The sequence below is a fragment of the Marmota marmota genome, unplaced genomic scaffold (assembly GCF_001458135.2).
Source record: "Marmota marmota marmota unplaced genomic scaffold, marMar, whole genome shotgun sequence".
NCBI classification, from domain to species: Eukaryota; Metazoa; Chordata; class Mammalia; order Rodentia; family Sciuridae; genus Marmota; species Marmota marmota.
Window position 1 is genome coordinate 49613859 of NW_026000026.1, and position 22197 is coordinate 49636055.

Here is a 22197-nt window from a genome sequence, read left to right on the forward strand (position 1 = left end):
GGGTGGCGCAGGGTGGGGGTGGGGAGGCAGGAGGACAAGCACAGACGCTGTTGGGAGAGTCCGCTCCAGCACCCTCCTGCTTGGTCCGCACAGTGCAGAGGCTGTGCGCCCCCGCCCAGATGCGGGAATTATCGAAGCTCCAGCAGCCGCAGCAGCGGAAAACGTTAACGCAGGGGTCACTGCAGCGAACTGGACACCCAGAAGGCGACACTTTCTCCACCCTAGGGGTCTGACCGCAGTCTTTGAGCAATGCGTGGGAAGTGCCGGGCTTGGCTCTCCGCTCCCTTACACCCCCGCCCACAGGTTGGCTGCGCTGCGCACTCACAGCCGGCGCGGAAAGAGTCGGGCCAAGCCTGTTGGGTGATGACTACGGCGCCTGCCAAGGGCTAAAAAGCTCTTTCCTAAGGGGCGGGGCCTGTCTGGAATGGGCGGAGCTAGCTGTAGGCTCCGAACGCGCTCTGGGGCCGCGTGGAGAGCGGTGTGTGCTTCTCCAAGGTGGAACCTGCGGCACTGGAGCGCTGGCGTCCGCTGCTCGCACCCCTTCCTTGCCGGCCGGCGCTTTGGCGCACAGTTTTGCCCAAACCTCGAGAATAAGTGATCAGGTAACAGAGGAAGCTATCCAGGACTTGGAAGGGAGGTAGAGAGTAGAGGGGAGTTAAAGAGGCACATGGAGAAGGTGGCAGGGGTGGGGGAGTGGGTCAGGGGCAAAAATTAATTAAAGCGCCTCTGGAATGAGGCGTTGGAAGATAGCTTTACCATTTTTTCTCCTGGTTTTTTCAGTCTTTTAAAGTCGTCCCTTCTAGATCTTACATAGATTTCTCATCCTGGAACTGTTCGCAGTGAGTTACAAGGGAATTTATGCTCTTACAGATAGGAGGAGACTGATGCAAAACCGGTGATTTATTTAGGCATTGGTCATTGCTGCATATTGCAGCTAAAGACAGATACTCGTTTATCTGTTTTCTTAATTGTTGGCAACTTCTTTGTTTCATGGGAAGGAAGGTTGTTAATATGGTTTTTTAAAAAAATGAAATTCTATATACCATTCCATTTCGGAGAGGTTCGTTGTCCACTCTTGGAAGAGAGTAAAGAAAGTTGGTAGAAAAGCTCAATTAAGGAAAGGTGTAGTACCTTGTGAGGACGGGAAAAGTGGATAATGACTGGGTGTGGCCTTTTCAGCCACATAAATCAGCTCCTCTTACTAACTTCTGGTCCAGGTCACCCCCCACCCCCCAGCTGTTGAAACATCTACTTAGATCTACTTAGTCTGCAGAAATTCTCTTGAGAATTTGACTAACCTCCCTGCTTAGATGGGAAAAAGTAATAAGAGACCCATGAGAAGTATTATAAAACATAATTATACAAACATTTATTGGGGCAACTAATAATAAGCCTGGGTGGAAAGAAAGGTGTACTGTCCTTCCCTACATTCCCAAAGTCTTTGGTGGGGGATGTGGCCCTAGTATTTTGCTAATCTAGGTAGAGGTTATCCAGTTACTTAGCTGGTGACTAAGCACAAGTCCCTGAGCTAGATGATGTGTGAACAGAATTTTTGTGAAAAGATCATGATCTGGATTCTCAAGAATTTGAGGGAAAATATTATTTGTACACAAACCCTTGCAATGTAAGGCAGTATGTGATATGTATCACAGAAGAAGTAAAAATGAGGTGCTGTAAGGAAACAGAAGAAGGGATTATTGAGGAGTGGCATTTGTGATGTCAGGGCCTTTTCAACAGAGAAATACAGTGCTCTCTGTAGTGAGGTATTCTTCCTCTAGACTGGAGGGGACCACTAGAGGTGAAATGGAACAAAATCTGTACTAGAATATGAGCTCAGCAGTAAGTCTACACATAGTTAGATGACTTTTGCCAGACTCTGCTTAGCCATGGGGCATAAAAAGGTGAATAAGTCTCCAAGGAGGCCTTCACATTTACAGTCCCTCTGTATCCACTTCAGCCTGGATATTCTTTCATACTTCTGTGCATGGGCTCTTTCCCTCACTTTTGTCAGGTTTTTGTTCAAATATTAATGAATACGACAGAAGTTCTTCAGCTACCCTTTCCACAGTAGCATCCATGTTTCCTGCTTTACTTTTCTTCACCTACTTATCACTTCCTGACATTTTCTAGGATTTATTTTATTTTATTTTTGCCATTTCCCATACGGGGCTATGAGCTCCATGAGAGCAAATATTTTATTTTGTTCACTACTATATTCCTAATACACAGAAGATGACTTGACACAGAGAATGTGCAATAAAGACATGGTGAATAGATGTTGAGACTCTTCCTGGAAAGACAGACTAGGATCAACAATTACAACATGATTATAAAAAGGACCTAACAAGGAGGGTAGTACTTGGGAAGCCCAGAGAAAAGAGGGATAGGGTGGAGGAAATGGTCACAAGGTGTCATTTGCATGATATCTTAAAAGATGCTAGGGCTTGTTGAGGTGGATGTGGTAGGAAAGGCACTCTAGGCAGAACACTGCATGCAAAAGCTGGCATAGCTAGTGTATGATGCATGTGGTAAGAGGCAGAAAGTTAGACTTCAAAGCTCTGTTGATTAAGGAGAATGACATGACAACATTTGTATTCTAGAAAGATAACTGGAGAGTGCATTGAGAGGGGGTGTCTGGCTATGGGAAGTTTATTTGTTGTATTTTAGAGGTCTAGATGAGAGATGCTGAGGGCCTACAGTAAAGCAGAGGTGACAGAAAGGGAACGAAGTAGAGAGAATACACAGCAAGTAATCATCTACTATTAGATGAGATCAAAGGTGATAGGGCCAGAGCAGGAATGACCATGACCATCAACCTCCTGACTGGAGCAGTTTAGGAGGCATTCATGGAAAAGATACTGAGACCTAACTTTCACTGCTCTAGCTTCCATCTGTTTGTATATTTATTCAACTATAGCTATTATGTAAAGGAACTGTGTATGACATGGGAAATAGTCCATTTTAGTCACAGCCATAACTCATAAGATTTTAGAGATGGGACAATTTCAGAGATAACTCATTTTCTGCCAAGAGGTGGTTTTTATAGTGACTAGAATGGAGTTTTATATTCAGCTCTTGGTTATTTGAACTGTACCCATTTTCAAACCTTTCAGAACAAATTCTGAGCAGGAATTTTCAGGAGGCATCCTGAAATGAAAGAATGCTGCTGATTTCACATTTTAAAATTGAGTCTGTTTTGCAGTTACTAATTTACTTCATTGATGAAAGACACTCCTGGGATTAAAAAGGTTTTCAACAAGCTTAGACATGTGCTTCAGGCAGCATAATATAGATTAAGGGGCAATGAAAAGGTTTCCCGAGGCTTTAACTTAGTCCTGCCTTTGATAGAAATTAATTTTGTTTCCTTAGATTATCGGATAACCTTTTAGGACCTTACTTTCCTTGTCTACAAAATGGAAGTTTTAATCTGCCATCCTTCTTAATTAAGTTTACACATTGTAATATTCTGGGTTGCTTGAAAGCCAGTGCCTAAACTCTGCCTTTAAGAGGTTCCGCTTTTATTGTTCTGGAGTGAAGCCCATGGCTGTTGTGTTTTGTTCTGTAAACTTTGAAGTTCAGGAAAATTTTAAACGGCTTGATAGTAAGCTGATTTAACTGTACTTCCATGGGAAGATTTCTCATCAAATTATATAACATAAATAAATAGATTGGGAAGGCTTCATATTAATTGAGGAGAAATTGTTGTATATAAATCATTATGCTAAACAGTGAGGGATATAAAATCTCCACTCTTAATATAGTCGAAGAAACCAACAACAAAAAAACATGAACATTTCTCCTTTGGAAAAGGCCCATTTAGTATCCCCCCACTCCCCTAGAATTGAGGAGTCTATCAATATATATCACTTCAATTTTTAAAAACCCATTCATTTTAAAAGAGGATCTTGCTCAGATCAAGGTGAGATGAAATGACTTGTGGATGTTGAGGACCCAGTGTTTTCACCTTACGCTGGGTGTTAAGGTGAAAAGGGATGCATCCAGACAGGGAGGAAAGAGAGGCAGATTGCAGTGAAGAGACTGAGAGTCTAGATAGAATTACAGATTAGAGAGTCAGAAGGATAGATTGCAACCATCTTAAAAAATCCCTGAATACTTAGGGGCTTTGAATTTAATTCACCAGCCAAGAGGGAAGATGAAATGAGTAGCATAATCAAAGCTGTGCTGTAGGATAAATAATGTGGATGAGTCAATTAAAAGAAACAGGTATACTACAAAGTTTGCAGTTAATCAGAAATGGGGTGGGAAAGGGCTGAGCTGGATTATGGTAGAGAAATTACAAAGAGACATTTTGAAGGAAAAAAATAGGTGGTTGATGTATGGCTTACTTGCACTGTGCCTGGAATTCTCCATATTGGTTGAGTAATACCTCAAATTGGGCTACTTGAAGTAGAAGGGTTGAATAATGAGGAAATAGAGAAAGATGTTAAAAACCCCTTCATTCAGCAAATTTGGCAGGATGAAAAAAAGGAACAAGGCAGTGAATGAAGCAATATAAAGGATTTTGAAGAGTTATCCTTAGGCCTTACCTGTGGGGCATTTCTTCCATGATTCAGTACCAGTATCCGGGGACTGCTTCTCAAATCTGCAAGGGAAGAAAATGAATTAAACACCTGCAAGACTAGAAGCACTGACTCATGATGACCAAACTAAAAAGTTGTATTTGTAGCCAGAATGCGGTGTAATTACTAAGGGTGTCTCAAGAGCTAGGATTGGGTTTTCTGCCAATGGCAGAACATTGACTAATGATACCAATTTATACACCCAAATTTATACACTCAACTTATACACCCAAAGATTGCTTGATAAAAGCAATGATAGCTGATATACTTTATTTTTACAGTGATTTTCCAAATTATTTCCCAGGACCTCACTTCTGAAGGTACCAGTTTACTAAATTTGAAAACCTGAGGATCCCCTAGCCTTCTGTGTGTCCTCCAGTTAAATTCTCATGTTCTCAAATCCTCCACTTAATTCTCATGTTCAGACAAGTTTGGTAAACTTTACCTAGAATTGTTCTTAATCTTTAATTAATGGCAGATTCTGGACTGGAACGCAGCCCAGTGGTCTTGACCATGCCTGTTAGGTTCCTACAGCTGTTTTTTATGGTGAAAGTGTGAACCCTCTGCTCAGCAGTTTTGTACTTAAAAGACCTGGTTTCTGTAGGTTCAGCATATGCTTTAGTGACTCAGCAATTGAAACAAGGCTATTTGGATATTTTTTCTCTTTAATGTGAACAGTTGGAATGACCTTGTTTATTAATATGAGTGTGCTGTATGAACTTTGTTTCAAGGTAACTAAATAGTGGATAAGGGAAATTAATTCTTGGTAGAATTATAACTAATAAAACAGGAAGAATAAGAAAAAGTGTATATCACCATATTGCTATCCATACTGGAGTAGTGGATCTAGGATCTAGTAGTGGATCTAGGGGCTGCTGAACTCATTAGGTGAAAATAGATAGCCACCTTATAGTAAATGAAACACATCAATAGTACCTGACCCACTAACCACCTTAGTCATAACCAAAAAAGACTTCATGTGCAGCTTGGTGCAATGCAGTAGGAAAACTAAATGTCTCTTTTAAGTGTTCTTAAGGAAGAAAAAAAGACTGAGTAAGCAGTTAGTCTACTGTTTATTGGAAATACTGTGAATAGAGGAGTACATTAAGCCATATATCTAGTATGCAATCTTTCAAATCTAGAATAAGGGAAGTTGTCACTATTCGCAAATTGTAGTCCATAAACCAGCAACATTGATATCTCTGTGAGATTTTGGTGAAAATGCAAATTATTAGGCCAACTGAACGAGAATCCGCATTTTAACAAGACTCCTAAATAATTTGCTTGTATCAAGTTTGAGAAGCATCATACAGGACAGTGACTTCATTTCTTCCATAAATAAATGGTAAGGATAAAAAGGGACAGAAACGGGCTTAGCGTAGATCTCTTGCCTAGCACATGCGAGGCTCTGGGTTCGATCATCAGCACCACATAAAAATAAATAAATAAAATAAAGTTATTGTGTCCAACTACAACTAAAAAATATTTCTTTTTTAAAAAAGGGACAGGAACTCTTAACTGTTGATAGGAAATTTAAAAGATGTGTTCATCAATTGTCATGGTGGATGTTTTGTATCTTGACATACAGTAACTATAAAAACATTTATTTGATAACAGGAAATTTAAATACTGATTGTATATAAGAGGATAGTAAGGAATTATTATAAAATTTTACATGATATTATTTTAAAAGCCTTTACCTCAGAGAAGATGCATAATGAAGAGTTTTAAAAAAATTTGATTCATGGGAATGGAAGAGTATGAAAATTAGTCATTATTAATTGTTGAAGTTGAGTGATATGGTATATTAGTCATCTTTTTGTCATGGTGACTGAATACCTAAAAAAAAAAAAAAAAACAAAAAAAACTTTAAAGGAGGAAAATTTTATTTTGGCCCATGGTTTCATAGGTTTCAGTCCAGTGGCAACAAGTGATACCATTGATTCTGACACTGTGGTAAGGCAGAGCATCCTAGTGGGAGGATGTGGTACAGCATAGCTGCTTACCTTATGGAAGCTAGGAAGCAGGAAGAGAGAGGAAGAGTCTGGGGACAAGATATAGTTCCCAAGGGCACATCCCCAAGGACTTACTCCTTTCAACTAGATCCCACCTCCTACAGTCTCCACCATCTCCCAATAGTCCATTCAGCTATAAATTCTTCAATGGATTATCCTTTGATGAGGTAAGAGCCTTTATAATCCAACCACTTCTCAAAAGCCTTATCTCTGAATATTGGATACCTTCAATACATGAGCCTTTGGGGGACATTTCAGATCCAAATTATAACAGGTAGGTACTTGGGAGTTTATTGCACTCTTTCCTATATATATGTGTATTCATAGTATGGTAAAATTAAATAAAAAGGCATGGAGTTGTACTTTACAATAGAATAGCAAAGATAAAATCATTTAATATTCAAGCAATTATGAAGGAAAACTCTCAAATATGGAGGCATTAAGAATGAGTTTAGAAAATCTACAATGGAAAATTATATCTGAAAATGTTCTCACTATCACATCCATCATATCAAACCAAATGCCATCCTACTTGAGTAATTCTCAGAAAAGAAGAAACAAGATTTCGTCGGAGAAGGATATTGAATATATGTCTTGATTTTGAGTAGTTGGACCCTTAAATGTATGAGGACATTGAATGCAGCTCATTGTGTTTAGTCAGCTTTTTCACTTCTGTGACCAGAAAGACCTGACAAGAACAATTAGAGGAGGCAAAGTTTATTTGGGGGCTCTTGGTATCAGAGGTCCAAGTTAATAGATGGCCGATTCCCTTCCCTGTGACTCAAGGTGAGGCAGCACATCATGGCACAAGGGCGTGGCAGAGGAAAGTGGCTCAGGACATCACATCAGGAAGCAGAAAGGGATAGAGAAAGTTCTTACCATGGACAAACTATAAAACTCAAAGGCATGCCCCGCACCCCACCCAGGGACCCACCTTCGCCAGCCACATCCTACATGCCTACAGTTAACACTTAGTCTCTATTGAGGAATTAATGCACTGATTAGGTTAAGCCTTTTATAACCCTGTCATCTCTAAACTTTCTGGCATTGACTCACACATGAGCTTTTGGGGGACACCTCATATCTAAGGCTTAACACCTTGGTATTGCTGTTCCCTTGCCAATGTGTTAAAAAGTCAGGCATCACATTCTGAATTCTATTAGATTTACAGCAGTTAGTTATTTCACTTTTAAGATTATTTCTTTAAATCTAGATAATCTGTATGATTTCAATTTCAAAGATGGAACCTATAAAGTAAGTGATCCTACAGGTATATTTTAACTTTGCTACTACTTAGTAGCTAAGACTTCTACCAGAGAAGTTTTCACATAGCAGTTTTCCTATGTGTTAGAATTGCCTAGAAAACTTTTGAAGCTATTCTTGCCCCAAGAGGTCATGATTTGATTATTTCAGTTCAGTGATTCATGAACTTTAGTATGCATAAGAACTACCTAGAGGGTTTTTTTTTTTTTTTTTGGAGGGGGAGGGTACCGAGAATTGAACTCAGGGCCACTCAACCACTGAGCCACATCACAAACTCTATTTCGTATTTTATTTAGAGAAAGGATCTCACTGAGTTGTTTAGCACCTCACTTTTGCTGAGGCTGGCTTTGAACTCAGGATCCTCTTGCCTCAGCCTCCAGAGCTGCTGGGATTACAGGTGGACATTCCCCTGCCCAGTACTTAGAGGGTTTTTAAAAACAGATACAAATTTAAAACACCAAGTGTTTGTAACTTCTAATTTGCTGGGATTTTCATTCTAGCTTTGGCTTAACTCTCATGGTTTCATGCATTGCCCTCCCAGGAGCTACACTCAATGAGTCTGACCCTGGGACACATTGCCTGTCCTTATAGGCCTTCCTTTGAAATCTCGATTCAAGCCTCCATTATTCTTTCATTCCTTCATGCCTACAACACTAGCACCACATGGACAACACCAGGTGTGCCACTAGCTCAAGCAGTAGTGGACCCCTTGGATCATAGCAGCAGTAGCCTCTGGGTGCCACGGCAACTGACAATGATGAAACTAATCCTGGGAAACAACTTTTTAGGCAGTCCTATGGGAGCAGGGTACTCCTGCCATCACTTCTCAAAGCAAAGTCTTTCAAACAAATTTTCACTTTTATATACATGAGTCTGGGATGAGTGGGACTTGCTGATTCCCAAGATGCCATCAAGGCCACTTTCCTGTTGTCTCCAGGCAAAGTAGTTGGTTTCTCTTCAGTGGCACTAATGTCTTCAGCAACCATAACTTCCTTGAACCAAATTTTACATGGGCTTTTCTAGCTAAAATGCAAGTTTTTTGAATGTTTCTTCTCTGCTTTCTGCTTGTGATTACCACAGTAAACCTGGCTAAAAGTACCCAGCAATACAAATGCTACTGTCTGAATTGAAATTTCCTCCACCAGATAAACTAGTTCATCACCTTTAAACCCAGCCTCACATAAAACCTCAGGATATGAAAAAAAAATGTTGATATGTTCTTTACCAGAATGTACATGAGTGGCCTCTAATCCAGTTCCCAGAAGAGTCCTTATTCCCCTCTGGAACCTCAGGAGCACACTCTTTATTATCTCCATTCATATCAGTATTCTGGTCTTCTGAGCCCGCACCAGCATCATCATTAAACTTGGCTTACAACACCATAAGGCTTCTTTAGCCTGCATCTCTAAACATTTCCAAAATCCTCTCACAAACTATCTCTACAGGTTTCTGAACCACATGGTCAGGATCATCACAGCAATGATTAACCCCAGTTCTTGGTACCAATTTTGTTATTAGCTTTTCCTCACTGTGGCCCCAGACACCTGACAAGAACAACTTAAAAGAGGAAAGATTAATTTTGGCTCATGATTTTGGAGGTTTCAATCCATGATTGTTTGGAAGGCTCCATTACTTGGGACCTGAGTTGAGACAGAACATTATGGCATAAGGGAATGGTGGAGGAAAGCTGCTCAGGTCATGGTAGCCACAAAGCAGAGAGTAGGTGGGCAGAGACAAGAATCCCAAGGCCATGCCCCCAGTGCCCTACTTCCTCTAATCATGCCCCACTTGCCTATAAGTGTCCATTCAGCTCTCAGTGGATTAATCCATTGATGGGGTCAGAGCCAATCCCTTTCCCAAAGCCTCACTGGACATTGCTGCATTGGGGACCAAGCCTTTGATGCATGAGGTTTTGGGGGACATTCCATATCCATACCATGGAAATAGTCTTCAAGTGGATAGGATAAAAACAAGAGACCTTCTCCTCATCAGCCCAAACTTTTCTTGTCTCCACTTTTTACATGTATCTGAGAATCTGTTGCCAAACCACAGAGACAGAATTGCATTGATGGGTTGTGCAGACCCAGAGTATGCATAGGACATTCAGGACTTGGGTGCTGGAATTGAGGCCATCATCATCTCACCTGAAAAATGTAACTGGACATGAAGGGTTCAACCATCAGTTTTGCATATTTGTTTTTCTACAGATTTGCTAATTTTTTAAAAATCAGCCATACTGTATAGGGTGGAGTTCTGTTGCATTTTGCTTTAAAATGTTGGCTTCTTTCTTTCTTTTTTTTTTTTTTTGCTATGATCTGGTAAATCTTAACCATTAATTGTGTCTTTTAGCTTGGCATTCTTGTAGCATAACTAGTTCTGATGGCTGGGAATAAAGGAAGAGGTCGTGCTGCCTATACCTTTAATATTGAGGCTGTTGGATTTAGCAGAGGTGAAAAGTTACCTGATGTAGTGTTGAAACCACCTCCACTATTTCCTGTAAGTACCTTATAGTTGAATTCTCAATGTGTATTTTTTCATGTTTCAGAGAAAATTAAAATTCTGTTAGGGTTTGAATATATAATAGCATTAAGATATCCTCAAGTATAAGAAAGTAAAATAGTGTGTTTTACTTACCTTTAATTTAGCTATTCATTTGTTCTTCCCTAAACCTTTTCTAATTTTCCAATTGCTTTTTGTTGTAGATGGACAAGATAACTTTATTTTATTTATTTATTTTTATGTGGTGCTGAGGATTGAACCCAGTACCCATGCATGCTAGGCAAATGCTCTACCACTGAGCTACAACCCTAGCCCCCAGTTGCTTTTTTAAATCTTTTTTGTTTTTGTTTTTTGATACTGGGGATTGAACCCAAGGTACTTTGCCACCGAGTTAAAACCTTTTTTTTCCCCCTTCACATTATTATTTTGAGTCAGGATCTCACTAAGGTGCTGAGGGTCTTCCTAAGTTGTTGGCTGGCTTTGAACTTGTGATTTTCCTGCTTCAGTCTCCCTAGTCACTGGGATTACAGACACACATCATCATGCCCAGTTTATGTTGCTTTCTTAAAATAGTGAAAACAAAACTGTATATTTAATTCTGTCAATATGCTAAGTACTTTGTGAACCAAGAAAGAATTATTTTCTAATTTTTGTATCTTCTATTTTTATTATTGATGTATTTTAATTATCAAAATAATATTTTAAAATGTCAGGTTAGGTTTTACAATGGTTTTCATTCTACGATGCTTTCATCTAACAATTTTCTTTATTTCTTGTATTTATAGAATGTAATTTTGCTCCTTAGTATACCATTTGTCCTTTTCTTCCCACTGAACTTTTCTTTTTGATGGTGGTGTTTGTTGTTTTCCTGTTTTACTAGTTTCTGTAAATATGTATGTTAGTGTTCCTTTTAAATTTAGTGCTTATGTTGCAAGCTTAACTGGCTTCGTGTCTAGTGTTTTAACTTTATATTTAGCTTAAAATATAAGCTCATATTTCCAGATGTGAATGTGCTGTGGTTTAAAAGGTAGAATCCATAATTAACCACATGCCCTTTGCTTCATGAATCTTTTCCAATTTCTAGTGGAAAAACCCTTTATTAGAGGATTTATGTCAGGAGAGGGTCCTGTACAAAAGTATCTGGGGATCTAGATGCTCACATAAGGAGTCTATGCTTTTTGCTCTTGATATTTTGTCTTTTTGATAGTGAGTATAGCCTAAATTCATAAGACAAATATCTTAGGAATATCTTAGGTATAGGCATAATGTCCCTTTAACAGGGGTTTCTTTTAAAAGAAGCTCTTCTTAGCTGGGTATGATAGTGCATGCCTATTATCCCAGTGACTCAAGTCTCAGGCAGGAGAAACATAATAAATAAGTTCAAGGTTTGCCTGGGAAACATAGGGAGACCCTGTCTCAGTAAAAATAATTAAAAGGAATGGAACTGTAGCTAATTGGTAGAGCATCTAGGGTCAATCCCCAGTACCTCAATCAGTCAAACAAACAAAGAAGCTCTGTTCCATGTGTGAAGAGATTACTTCTAAATACAAGGAATGTTAGTACTTGATGGTGTTTTATACTCAAAGTAAACTTAAAATTCCTTGATGTTGGTTCAAAGGCTCTGCCTGTCTGGCTTTTCTCATATCTTTCCAACCCCCTCCTACCACTCTTTCTCATTCTGTTATCTATTCTGGCCTTCTTGCTCTCTGATGTCTTTGTCCCTGCTGGTTCCCTGTATGGAATGTCTGTTCTCCAATCTTTGCATGAATGGCTTGCTGATCTTATCCATATCTCTACTCTAATGTGACTTCTCCAAGAGGCCATGCATGCTTCCTCGTGTAGATCAACCATCTCTAACCTTTATGCACTCTTGTCATCTTTCCTCTGACTTCCTTCATGTATTTGTCATTTATCACTAACTGAAATTGTATCTCACCTCATTGTATTACTTGCTTATTGTGTGTTTCTTCCCTGGAATATAAATTCCATTTGGGCAGGGGCTTTCACTACTTCCTCGTTGTATCATCTATTTTCTAACCATGTCTGGTTTATATTAGGTATTCATGAAATAGTTGTAGAATGAATGAATGAATGCATTCCAAATCAAACATATGTACTGTATCCTTATTCTCTGAAATTAAAAAAAATGTCTTTGCCATGTATTCTGGGAACTCGCTTTTCAATGAATCTATATGTCTAATTAGATATACCTACACATATATGTGCATGTGTGTCTATGTGTACGTGGGATATTTAAAAATCAAAATGTGTCTTCAAACTCCTCTTTTGCCATGTACTCATTATATGGGCTTCAAAACTATTTCTTCATTTTTTCATTGTACAAGAGGAAATACTTGTAGTAGTTTGAGAGAATGAATGTTGAATTTTTGTATTATTTTTTATTTTTTAATTTTTTTTTGGTAGTAGGGATAGAACCGATGGGTGCTTTACCATTGAGCTACCTCCCCACCCGTTTTTCTTTTTTATATTGATACAGGGTCTCACTAAGTTGGCGTAGGGCCTTGCTAAGTTGCTGAGGCTGGATTTGAACTTGAAATCATCCTGCCTCAGCCTCCCAAGTCACTGGAATTACAGGCATGCACCACCACATTCGACTGAATGATGAATATTGAGATGACCCTGTTTATAATAACTACTTGTTAAATGATAATTGCTATTATTTATATATGTATTCTTATGCTATTGCTCCCACCAATTACATCATCAATAGTTGAGATTAATAGAAACTAGAGCAGTTTCTCCCATATGGGTGCCTTGATTTTTAAGCTATGGAATCACATTGTTTGATAGACAATATAACAAAATGATTTTCAGTGTAATTTTTAGGGTCAATTTAAAAAAATTATGCTTCTTTCATACCTCTAAAATAAGAATAAAGTAGGAATGGCTGAAAGATAAATAGATTATGGAAGCTCAACATCTTTTAATTGCAAAAGTTATTGCCTATAAAACACATACCTGTAAAATTCAATAAAATTGACATTCTCTAGAATGTAGATGAAAGAGATGTTAAAAGAGATTTTACTTACTAAAAACACTTTGTTTCCTAATTAAAACAGGATACAGATTATAAACCAGTGCCACTGAAAACAGGAGAAGGGGAAGATTATATGCTGGCCTTGAAACAGGAATTGAGAGAAACAATGAAAAGAATGCCTTATTTTATTGAAACACCTGAAGAAAAACAAGGTGCGTATGAGTCTGTTTCATGTTGTGGTTTAATGACTGTGGATAAACAATGTCTAAGTATAAAATATGTGATCATTTAATGCAAGTTTATTTGATTTGCTTGGAGATTAACAACCATGGTTGATTTGAAAGAAAAGATATTTTGTACATTTTTTTATTTTATTTATTTATTTATTGATACTGGGTATTGAACCCAGGGGAGCTTAACTACTGAGCCACATCCTCAGCCCTTTTTATATTTTATTTTGACACAGGGTCTCACTGAGTTGCCTTAGGGATTCACTAAGTTGCTGAGGCTGACTTTGAACTTTCCATCCTCCTGTGTCAGTGTCACTAGTATTACAGGCATGCGCACCACTACCTGGCTTGATATGTTATTTTTTAAAATACTTCTTACAATAGAAGTTGTATATGTTCAGTGAAAATTATGAAAACCAAAAAACTTTTAAAAGGTGAAAATTACCCAGGCCTATGTATACAGAACAACTATTAATATTTTATTGTATGTTCTATATTTTTTCTTTATAAAATTGTGTTATATACTTTCCTTCTGCTTTTTACCCAGTAACATTAGCATTTTCACATGTCCTTTTTATTCTCAAAAAACTCAAGGTACAAGATGTTTTTTTCTTTTTGCTGTACTGGGGATTAAACTCAGGAACACTTTATCCCTGAGCTACACTCCTATCTCTTTATTATTTTGAGATATGGTACCTCTCAGTTGCTGAGACTGGCCTCAAACTTGTGATCCTTCTGCCTCAGCCTGCCAAGTAGCTGGGATCACAGGTGTGCACCACTGCACCTAGTGGAAAGTACAAGTTTTAGTAACTATTTGTTATTACATTGTGTGGATATAGCATTATTAATTGTAAATAATTCACTTTTGTTAGATATAAGGTTACTTATAGTTTTTTGCTCAGGTATATAATGCTATGATTACTATTGTTTTTATTCGTATCTCTAATTATTTAATATTTAGGTTAAAAATTGAAAATCCTTGATTTTTGGCTTATCATTTATGTGTCTGATATGGTAGAAAATATAAAATTATGTATTCATTGCTAATGCTAAGGGCAGAGAGGAAAAGGCTCAACAGTTTCAGAATGGAGGTGGGAAGTAGTTTTAGAGAACATGAACCCACTCCTGAGTAGTTATTTAGCACAGTAGAACTATATTGATTTTCAGTTTCTGCCCTTAGTTGTCGAAATTAGAGAAATCAATACATCTTTGAGTTCTCGAAACAACATCATTAAACCATGAGACACTCATGTGATATCATCTCATTCCATTAGTATTGAAAATGCATTCCATTTTTCTCTCTCTGAAAGACAGAATTGGCTAAGAGTTAAAAAGGAAGTCTTATGGTGATCTTATATGTGATCATAATAAGTATGTTAGGCAAGATCACTTAATTTTCAAAACATATTGCTTGAAGTTACTTAATGGTTTGATAAGAAATATTTTTCCTCAAAACTACTTAACTTTTTTTCTTTCATGATTATATTGCATGCTTTGTCTCTGTTTAAAAATGAAATTAAAGCTCTCATTTTTTAGATTTAATAAAGATTAAATGAACTAAATAAATATTCTTAATAGAAAAAAATGATAGGTCAGGGTATACTTTAGTCCTCTTGAAATTAGTCTTTTCTCTAGATTATGGGACAGATTTGCTTAATTTAATGTTGTCATTTAAGCACATGTCTCATTTTAAAAGGTATCAAATTCATTCAAGCATTTATGTGAGTCTTTTAAACAGGGTTTAATTAAGAACATAATATAGTGTGGGAGTAGTTGGCTTGTACCCCTGGATCAAGGGGTACTTTTTTGTTGTTAACTATGCAATAAAATATAAATCTATGTAGAATCATTTGCTTTTGTTTCTTTTAGGAGAAAACTTTTATAGAATTTTTAAATTGATACAAGTAAATTCTCCTTGAAATCTTCATGTTTACCTGTCATTCCTGATGTAATGTGTTTGAAAAATACTGATTCAAGGGCTAGGGGCTAGGGTTGTATTTCAGTGGTAGAGTGCTTGCCTAGCACGTGTGAGGCACTAGGTTTGTTTGTCAGCACTGCATATAAATAAGTAAAATAAAGGTTCATTGATAACTAAAAAAATATTGATTGAAAATAAAGGTTTTTTAAATAAAATATAGACATTCATATCTATGCTTTTACAATATACATACTCATACATATGTATCTAGGTTTATATATGTATACACACAGCAATCCCCTCCTTACTGGTGTTGGGTATTTTTTAAGACCCCCAGTGGATGCCTAAAACCACAGATAGTACCTAAACCTATATACAAACACTGGTACTATAATTGATAATGGATATGGCTACTAAGTGATTAATGGACAGGTAGCATATGGAGTATGGGTATCCTAGACAAAGCTGTGATTCATGTCCTGAGTGGGATGGAGCTAGACTGCATGAGATTTCATCATGCTACTGAGCAACGTGCACTTTAAAACATGATTTGTTTATTTCTGGAATTTTCCATTTAATATTTTCAGATCAGTTTGACTGAAACCAGTAACAGAAACCTCAGGAGGCAAAACTATGTATGGTGGTGGTGGGGGGATTGCTGTATATAAAAACACACATATAAAATACATACTATGGAATAAAAACGATTATCCAGACAGAACAGAAGTACCCAATTCTCCAAGGGAACCATTTTCCATATGAAGTGTTGTATGACTGTACCTCCACCAGTCTTCCCCCTTTTATTTACCACCTGGGGGCATTAGGAAAGAGAGATTTATAGACTAATGTCGAGAACTAAGTCACTAGAGACTAGTACAAACAATTAGGGTGGGAGATTGCAAGACTTTCTGATAATCATTGGCTGATGGATCAGGGAATTGAGATCTTTCAAAGAACAGAGGGCATAGGCATAAAATAATAGTTCATATTGTGATATCTTTAAAAGTTATAGTATTTTCAGGGGAAATTATAGAAATGAATAGTATTTTGTGATAAAATTTATTATTTTTTTAATGGAAAAACACCAATCAATATTATTTTAATGAGTTTTAGTCACAAGAGTATAGAGATCATCTAGTCCAGTGCTTCCCAGCTCAGGTTCCTGAACTACACAGTCTGCAGACAAAGAGACAGGATCATGACCATAGTGATGGTTCTTTAAGCCATTTTAAGAACTTCAAAAGCTTAATTGAATTTTACGCTTACCTGCAGTAAGGCCACAAGGTCAATAATTGAATAAATAGGGTTTTGTTTATTTGTCAATGTATACCATCAGGGTCCATGAAAACCAGTTTAAATTTTTAAATTTCTTTTTGAATAATTGCTACTATTTGTGATGATTGGTATTCATAACTTTTATTCTTTCATAAAGGTCTTCCAAACAAAGAGAAATTTACCAAAAAAAAAATAAAATAAAAAAGAAAAGAGAACTCATATTATCTTTGACCCTATCAGCTCATTGAACCCTTTTACAAATTAAAAATAGACTGTGAACTCTGTGTGATCTTATTTTTCCCATATCTTGAAACAGATTGCTATTTCATCATCACAGTAATAATTCCATTGTCATTCATCAAGTATTCCACATTATGTTGGCGATTTAAAATTTTTAAAAATGGAATAATGATGAAGTTACACGGAAAGATGGTGTAGTGTTGAAATAAATCATTACTATTATGCTGTTCTTCAGTTGTCCTATTGTCTGAAGTATTACATCATTGTTGGTTTTTTTTCTTTTTTCCTCTCTTCTTTTGCAGTGCTGGGTGTCAAACTCAGCATGCTAGGTAAACTCTCCACTACTGAACTATTCTCAGAACTTTGTATTTTTTAATTATTGTGAGACAAGGTCTCACTAATTTGCCTAGGCTGACCTTGATCTTGAGATCCTCCTGCATCAGCCCACCTGAGTAGCTGGGATTATGGGAATATACCACTGTGCCCTTCTGTCACATCAGTTTCTAAGAAGATACAAAAGAAGTCTGTAGAGACCCCCATCTTTGTAGTTGTTTTGTCCTCTTTTAGTTTTGAATACAATTGAGAATTCAGAATTTTTCATTTTCTCTTCATAATGGCAAGAAGAAAACTGACAGAGGAAGATATTTCACAATTCTTAGATGAATCAGAAGTTGAATGCAAAGAGATATATGCCAGCTCTCTGGGCACTAATAATGATGGAGAAATTGATTATGTAACTAAAATCTCAGACGGTGAGTCTTCAGATGACTATATCTTAGATGAATTTTCTCAAATTCAAGAATCAATGAGTAAACAGTACATCTTTAATAATTAAAAATATGTTATCTGAAAAGGATCTCATCCATAATATTTTATAATAAGAATCTGAAACATCCTGTTTGCTAAAATGTCTTGTGACATATTTTTTTCTTTTATGATATTTGCACATCAAAATTTATTCAATGTTGTTTGTAACCAGACAAATGATAAAGTCAAAGGCAAAACCAAAAATGATTAAGAAAAAATAGATTATGTGGAAATGAAACAGTTTATTGGGTTCATCATATTAATGATTTCAATTTTTTTTTTTTTTTTTTTTACCAGGGATTGAATCCAGGGGCCCTTAACCACTGAGCCACATCCCCAACCCTTTTTTGTATTCTATTTAAAGACAGGGTCTCCCTGAGTTTCTTAATTCCTCCATAAGTTGCTGAGACTGGCTTTGAACTCGCCTCAGCCTCCTGACTATCTGGGAATACTGGCAGGTGCCATCACATCCGGTGGTGATTATAAGTTTAATAATGAAAATGTTTTTCAAGTATGGAGCAAAGATGACTGAGCCATCCTCTTCAATGGAAGTATGAGCTCTCGAAGTTTTTTAAAGTATTGTATTTGATTATGAAAATACTAGAAAAATAATTGAAAGTTCAGGTATGATAAGGCAGAATGTATTACAAATAGATTTTTACCCAGGCACAGTGGCTCACACCTGCAATCCCAGCAGCTTGGCAAGCTGAGGCAGGTGGATCACGAATTCAAAGCCAACCTCAGCAAAAGCAAGGCTCTAAGCAACTCAGTGAGACTCTGCCTCTAAATAAAATGTAAAATAGGGCTGGGGATGTGGCTCAGTGGCCAGGTGCTCTGAATTCAATCCCTGGTACCTCCCCACCCCCCCAAAAAAAAAAAAAAAAAAACCGAGAGAGAGAGAGAGAAAAGAAATACATTTGTAATATGGAATCATTTAGATGATACAAATGTCAGGAGAAAACCACGAGTAATGATAAGTTTGAACCCATTAAAGATATATTCGAGGACTGGGGTTGTGGATTAGTGGTAGAGCATGTGTAAGGCACTGAGTTCTATCCTTAGCACCACTTAAAAAAAATAAATGAAATAAAGGTATTGTTCATCTACAACTAAAAAAAATTTTTTTTAAAGATATATTTGAGCGGCTGGGATTGTGGTTCAGTGGCAGAGTGCTTGCCTCCCAAGTATGAGGCACTGGGTTTGATCCTCAGCACCACATAAAAATAAATAAGGCAAAACAAAAGCATTGTGTCCATCTACAACTAAAAAATATTTTTTTAAACAAAGATATTTGAGATCTACAATCAGTATATACAAAATGTATACATTGTAGGTTTGCGTATAAACAACTGATACAAACAATCAACTGCATTCAAAGAAAGTTGTCCATTTGGAGTAAATTTACCTACAAAACCAGTGAAACATGAAATATAAATTTGGATTTATTTTACTTAATTTCTTAGTAAAACTTCCAGTAAAAAAAATTAATATCTTTATTGAAATATAATTCACACAGGTAAAATTTACTTTTCAAAGTATCCAATGTAGTCATTTTTGGTGTAGACAAAGAGTTATATGCAACCAACACCACTATCTAATGTTTAGAACCTTTTTATCTATCATCCTGAAAAGAAACCTGATGCCCATTAGTAGACATTCTTCATTCTCCCCTACCTTCAGACCATAGCTACCACTAATCTGCCTTCTGTCTTTAGGAATGTGTCTGTTCTAGACAGATCATACAAATAGAATGATATATTATGTGTCCTTTTGTGACTGGCTTCTTTCCCATAGAATAATATCTTCAAGGTTCACCATAGTATAGTATGTATTGGTGTTCCCCTCCTTTTTTTTTTTTTTTTTTTTTTTGGTACTGGGGATTGAACCAGGTACTTAATCACTGAGCCACATCCCCAACCCCTTTTATTTATTTTTTTTTATTTTGAAACAGGGTCTCACTAAGTTGCTTAGGGCATTGTTAAGTTGTTGAGGCTTGCTTGGAACTTGTGATCTCCTGCCTCAGCCTCCCAATTCACTGGAATTATAGGCATGTGTCATTGCACTGGCCCCTTCCTTTTTATGGCTAAATACTACCCCATGAATGACTATACCACATTTTGCTTATCCACTGTCACTGGATGGACAGTTGGGTCAGTGACTCTTTGGGGCTATATACTGCTGTGAGCATTCATGTACATATTTTGCGAGGGTATTTGTTTTTATTTCTGTTGGGTATATATTTAGGATCAAATGATAACTATATTTAACATTTTGAGGAACTGTCAAACTTTTTTTCTAAAGTGGCTATACCATTTTACATTTCCATCAACAGAAATTCTTAAATTTCTCCACCACCTTGTCCTCATGTTATTGTCTTTTTTTTATTCTAGCCATCCTTGTGGGCATACAGTGTATCTCATTGTGCTTTTGATTTTAATTTTCCAGCTGACATGTTAAACAGAATGTCATGTGTTCTTTTTTTCTTTTACACATTTTCTTTGGGGAAATTTATGCATATTTTTTGATCCTTAAATTGGGTTCCAATAGTTGGTTTCCAGTATTTCTTTATTTTTCTGTAAATTTGGAAGTAACTTAAAAATATTGAAAAATGTAAAAGAAAAAAACCTCCATTGGACCCAAGTGATAAATGCCTAAAACAATTTTTCTTACTATACTAATATTTAAACTTTTTCAACATATAGAATCTGTTTTGCAGAAAATTCTAAAAAAGAAATAATTGTAATGCATAGCCCCCTCATTTCTGTTGATCTCTTTTTATGAGTGAGAACTTTGAGGGCAAGATTAAACATTTAATCTGAAATCAGTTAAGTACCTAAAGAAGCCTGCTCTGTCTGGTTGTCTCTGTTTGTTCTTAGTTATCTTTCTCTTAACACAAGGTACAATTAACAAGTAGTTTGTTAATTATACATAATTGTACTGCTTGGGAGCATTTTCTAGAAGAAATCTAGATCCTTGATTTGGTCCTTGATTTTTAAATTTCTAATGTACTTTCCATGGTTTCAAGCCTATTGTATGATGGTGTAGAAAATTCCCAAAGGTAAAATAAGAGATGCTTTTTTTATTTTAGAAGAATGGCTTAAGTTTGCAATTATTCTAGAAGAATGGCTTAAGTTTTTGATATTTCTAATGGATTTTTTTGTTCTTCTTTTTTCCCCTAGATATTGAAAGGTATAGTAAAAGATATATGAAGGTATACAAAGAAGAGTGGAAACCAGGTATTATAAAACAGATGATCTTAAAATACTTTTTTGAGGATAAGTTTTCTATTTCACCATAGGAAAACAGTCTGGTTCATTTTCTGTAACTCATTTGTAATGTAAATCTTTTGGAAACCAAGAGGAAAAGATTTTGATACCATAACAAGGAAAAATTGAAGTGCTTTTTTGAAGTTTTCAAAATACATTCTTATAAAAATAGGACTTGCTAAAAAGCCTTTTGGGTTTTCTAGATTCAGAAGCCACAGTCACAATTTTAATTTGCAAAGAACACTTACTTCTTTGCTCTTGAATGATTTTAAAGCTTTTGAGGACAGAGTAAAAAACTAGTTTTAAGGATATTTTAAATCGATATTTAAATCGAAAGGATCTTCCTTTCCTTCAAGCAGACATAGGCTAGTTTTAGTTGCCAGCATGCCTTTTCATTAGAACCATAACTAAAAGAGTTTTGTTTTCAACATGTAAAATTTCACCTTGGGTGGAAGGGGCTGTAGGGGAGGTCTCAACCAGCCCGTTCATTTGGGAATAAAAAGCAGTTGCTATAGAAATGAAATGATCCATCAGGGTCATTTTCCAATACACTAGAACTCAGTTTTCTTCATTTAAATTCACTTACCTTTTATCTTTGTTCATAGCTTTATAGAAATTGCCCTTATGTAAATTTCTAAATGGTACTAATAGCATTATCATTTTCATGGATTTTAGTGCTCTTTTCATGTTATTCAACCAAGAAGATTGGGGCCCCTTGGAAATATTCTTACTCTTAAATCCCTCTCATTTCTTCTATTTCATTAATAATCATCTCTCAAATGATTCTTTACATACTTATGATCTTCTATGAGTAGTTTATAAAAACAGATTAAAAGCAAAATTTATTAATTCATGTAAAATGACTTGAGACTTAACTTTTGTACAAATGCACAATTTATTTATTAACAGAGCATTATTAAATCTGCTTTTATATCACTTCAATTTTCTGCTTATCTCTATACTTAAAAATTAAAAGTAGGGGCTGGAAGTATATAATTCAGTGGTAGAATGCTTGCCTAGCATATGTGAGGCCCTGGGTTCAATCACTGGTAGTTCTCTCCCCCTAAATCCCCCCAAATTCAAAGAAAGTGAAGAAGTAGAGAAGT

General features: G+C 36.5%; 2 protein-coding genes across 4 annotated transcripts in view; one reads left to right on the forward strand and one right to left on the reverse strand.

Annotated features, from left to right (window-relative positions):
- The window catches only part of Mblac2 (metallo-beta-lactamase domain containing 2), an 18792-nt gene extending 18760 nt beyond the window's left edge, over nucleotides 1-32 (reverse strand). The window contains exon 1 of the mRNA XM_015483611.2: nucleotides 1-32. This exon is cut by the window's left edge and continues 609 nt beyond it. The gene's annotated coding sequence lies outside the window, so the exon portion shown is untranslated.
- Nucleotides 33-41: 9 nt separating this feature from the next.
- Polr3g (RNA polymerase III subunit G) overlaps nucleotides 42-22197 on the forward strand; it is a 36202-nt gene continuing 14046 nt past the window's right edge. Inside the window, exons 1-5 of one of the 3 annotated variants that reach the window (XM_048811395.1) lie at nucleotides 42-602; nucleotides 781-839; nucleotides 10208-10354; nucleotides 13438-13567; nucleotides 21005-21061. In XM_048811395.1, the coding sequence (XP_048667352.1) occupies nucleotides 10238-10354; nucleotides 13438-13567; nucleotides 21005-21061 (304 nt within the window). In that variant the 5' untranslated portion in view covers nucleotides 42-602; nucleotides 781-839; nucleotides 10208-10237. The remainder of the gene's footprint in view (nucleotides 603-780; nucleotides 840-10207; nucleotides 10355-13437; nucleotides 13568-21004; nucleotides 21062-22197) is intronic. The other 2 variants (XM_048811393.1, XM_048811396.1) reach the window with 2 other exon arrangements.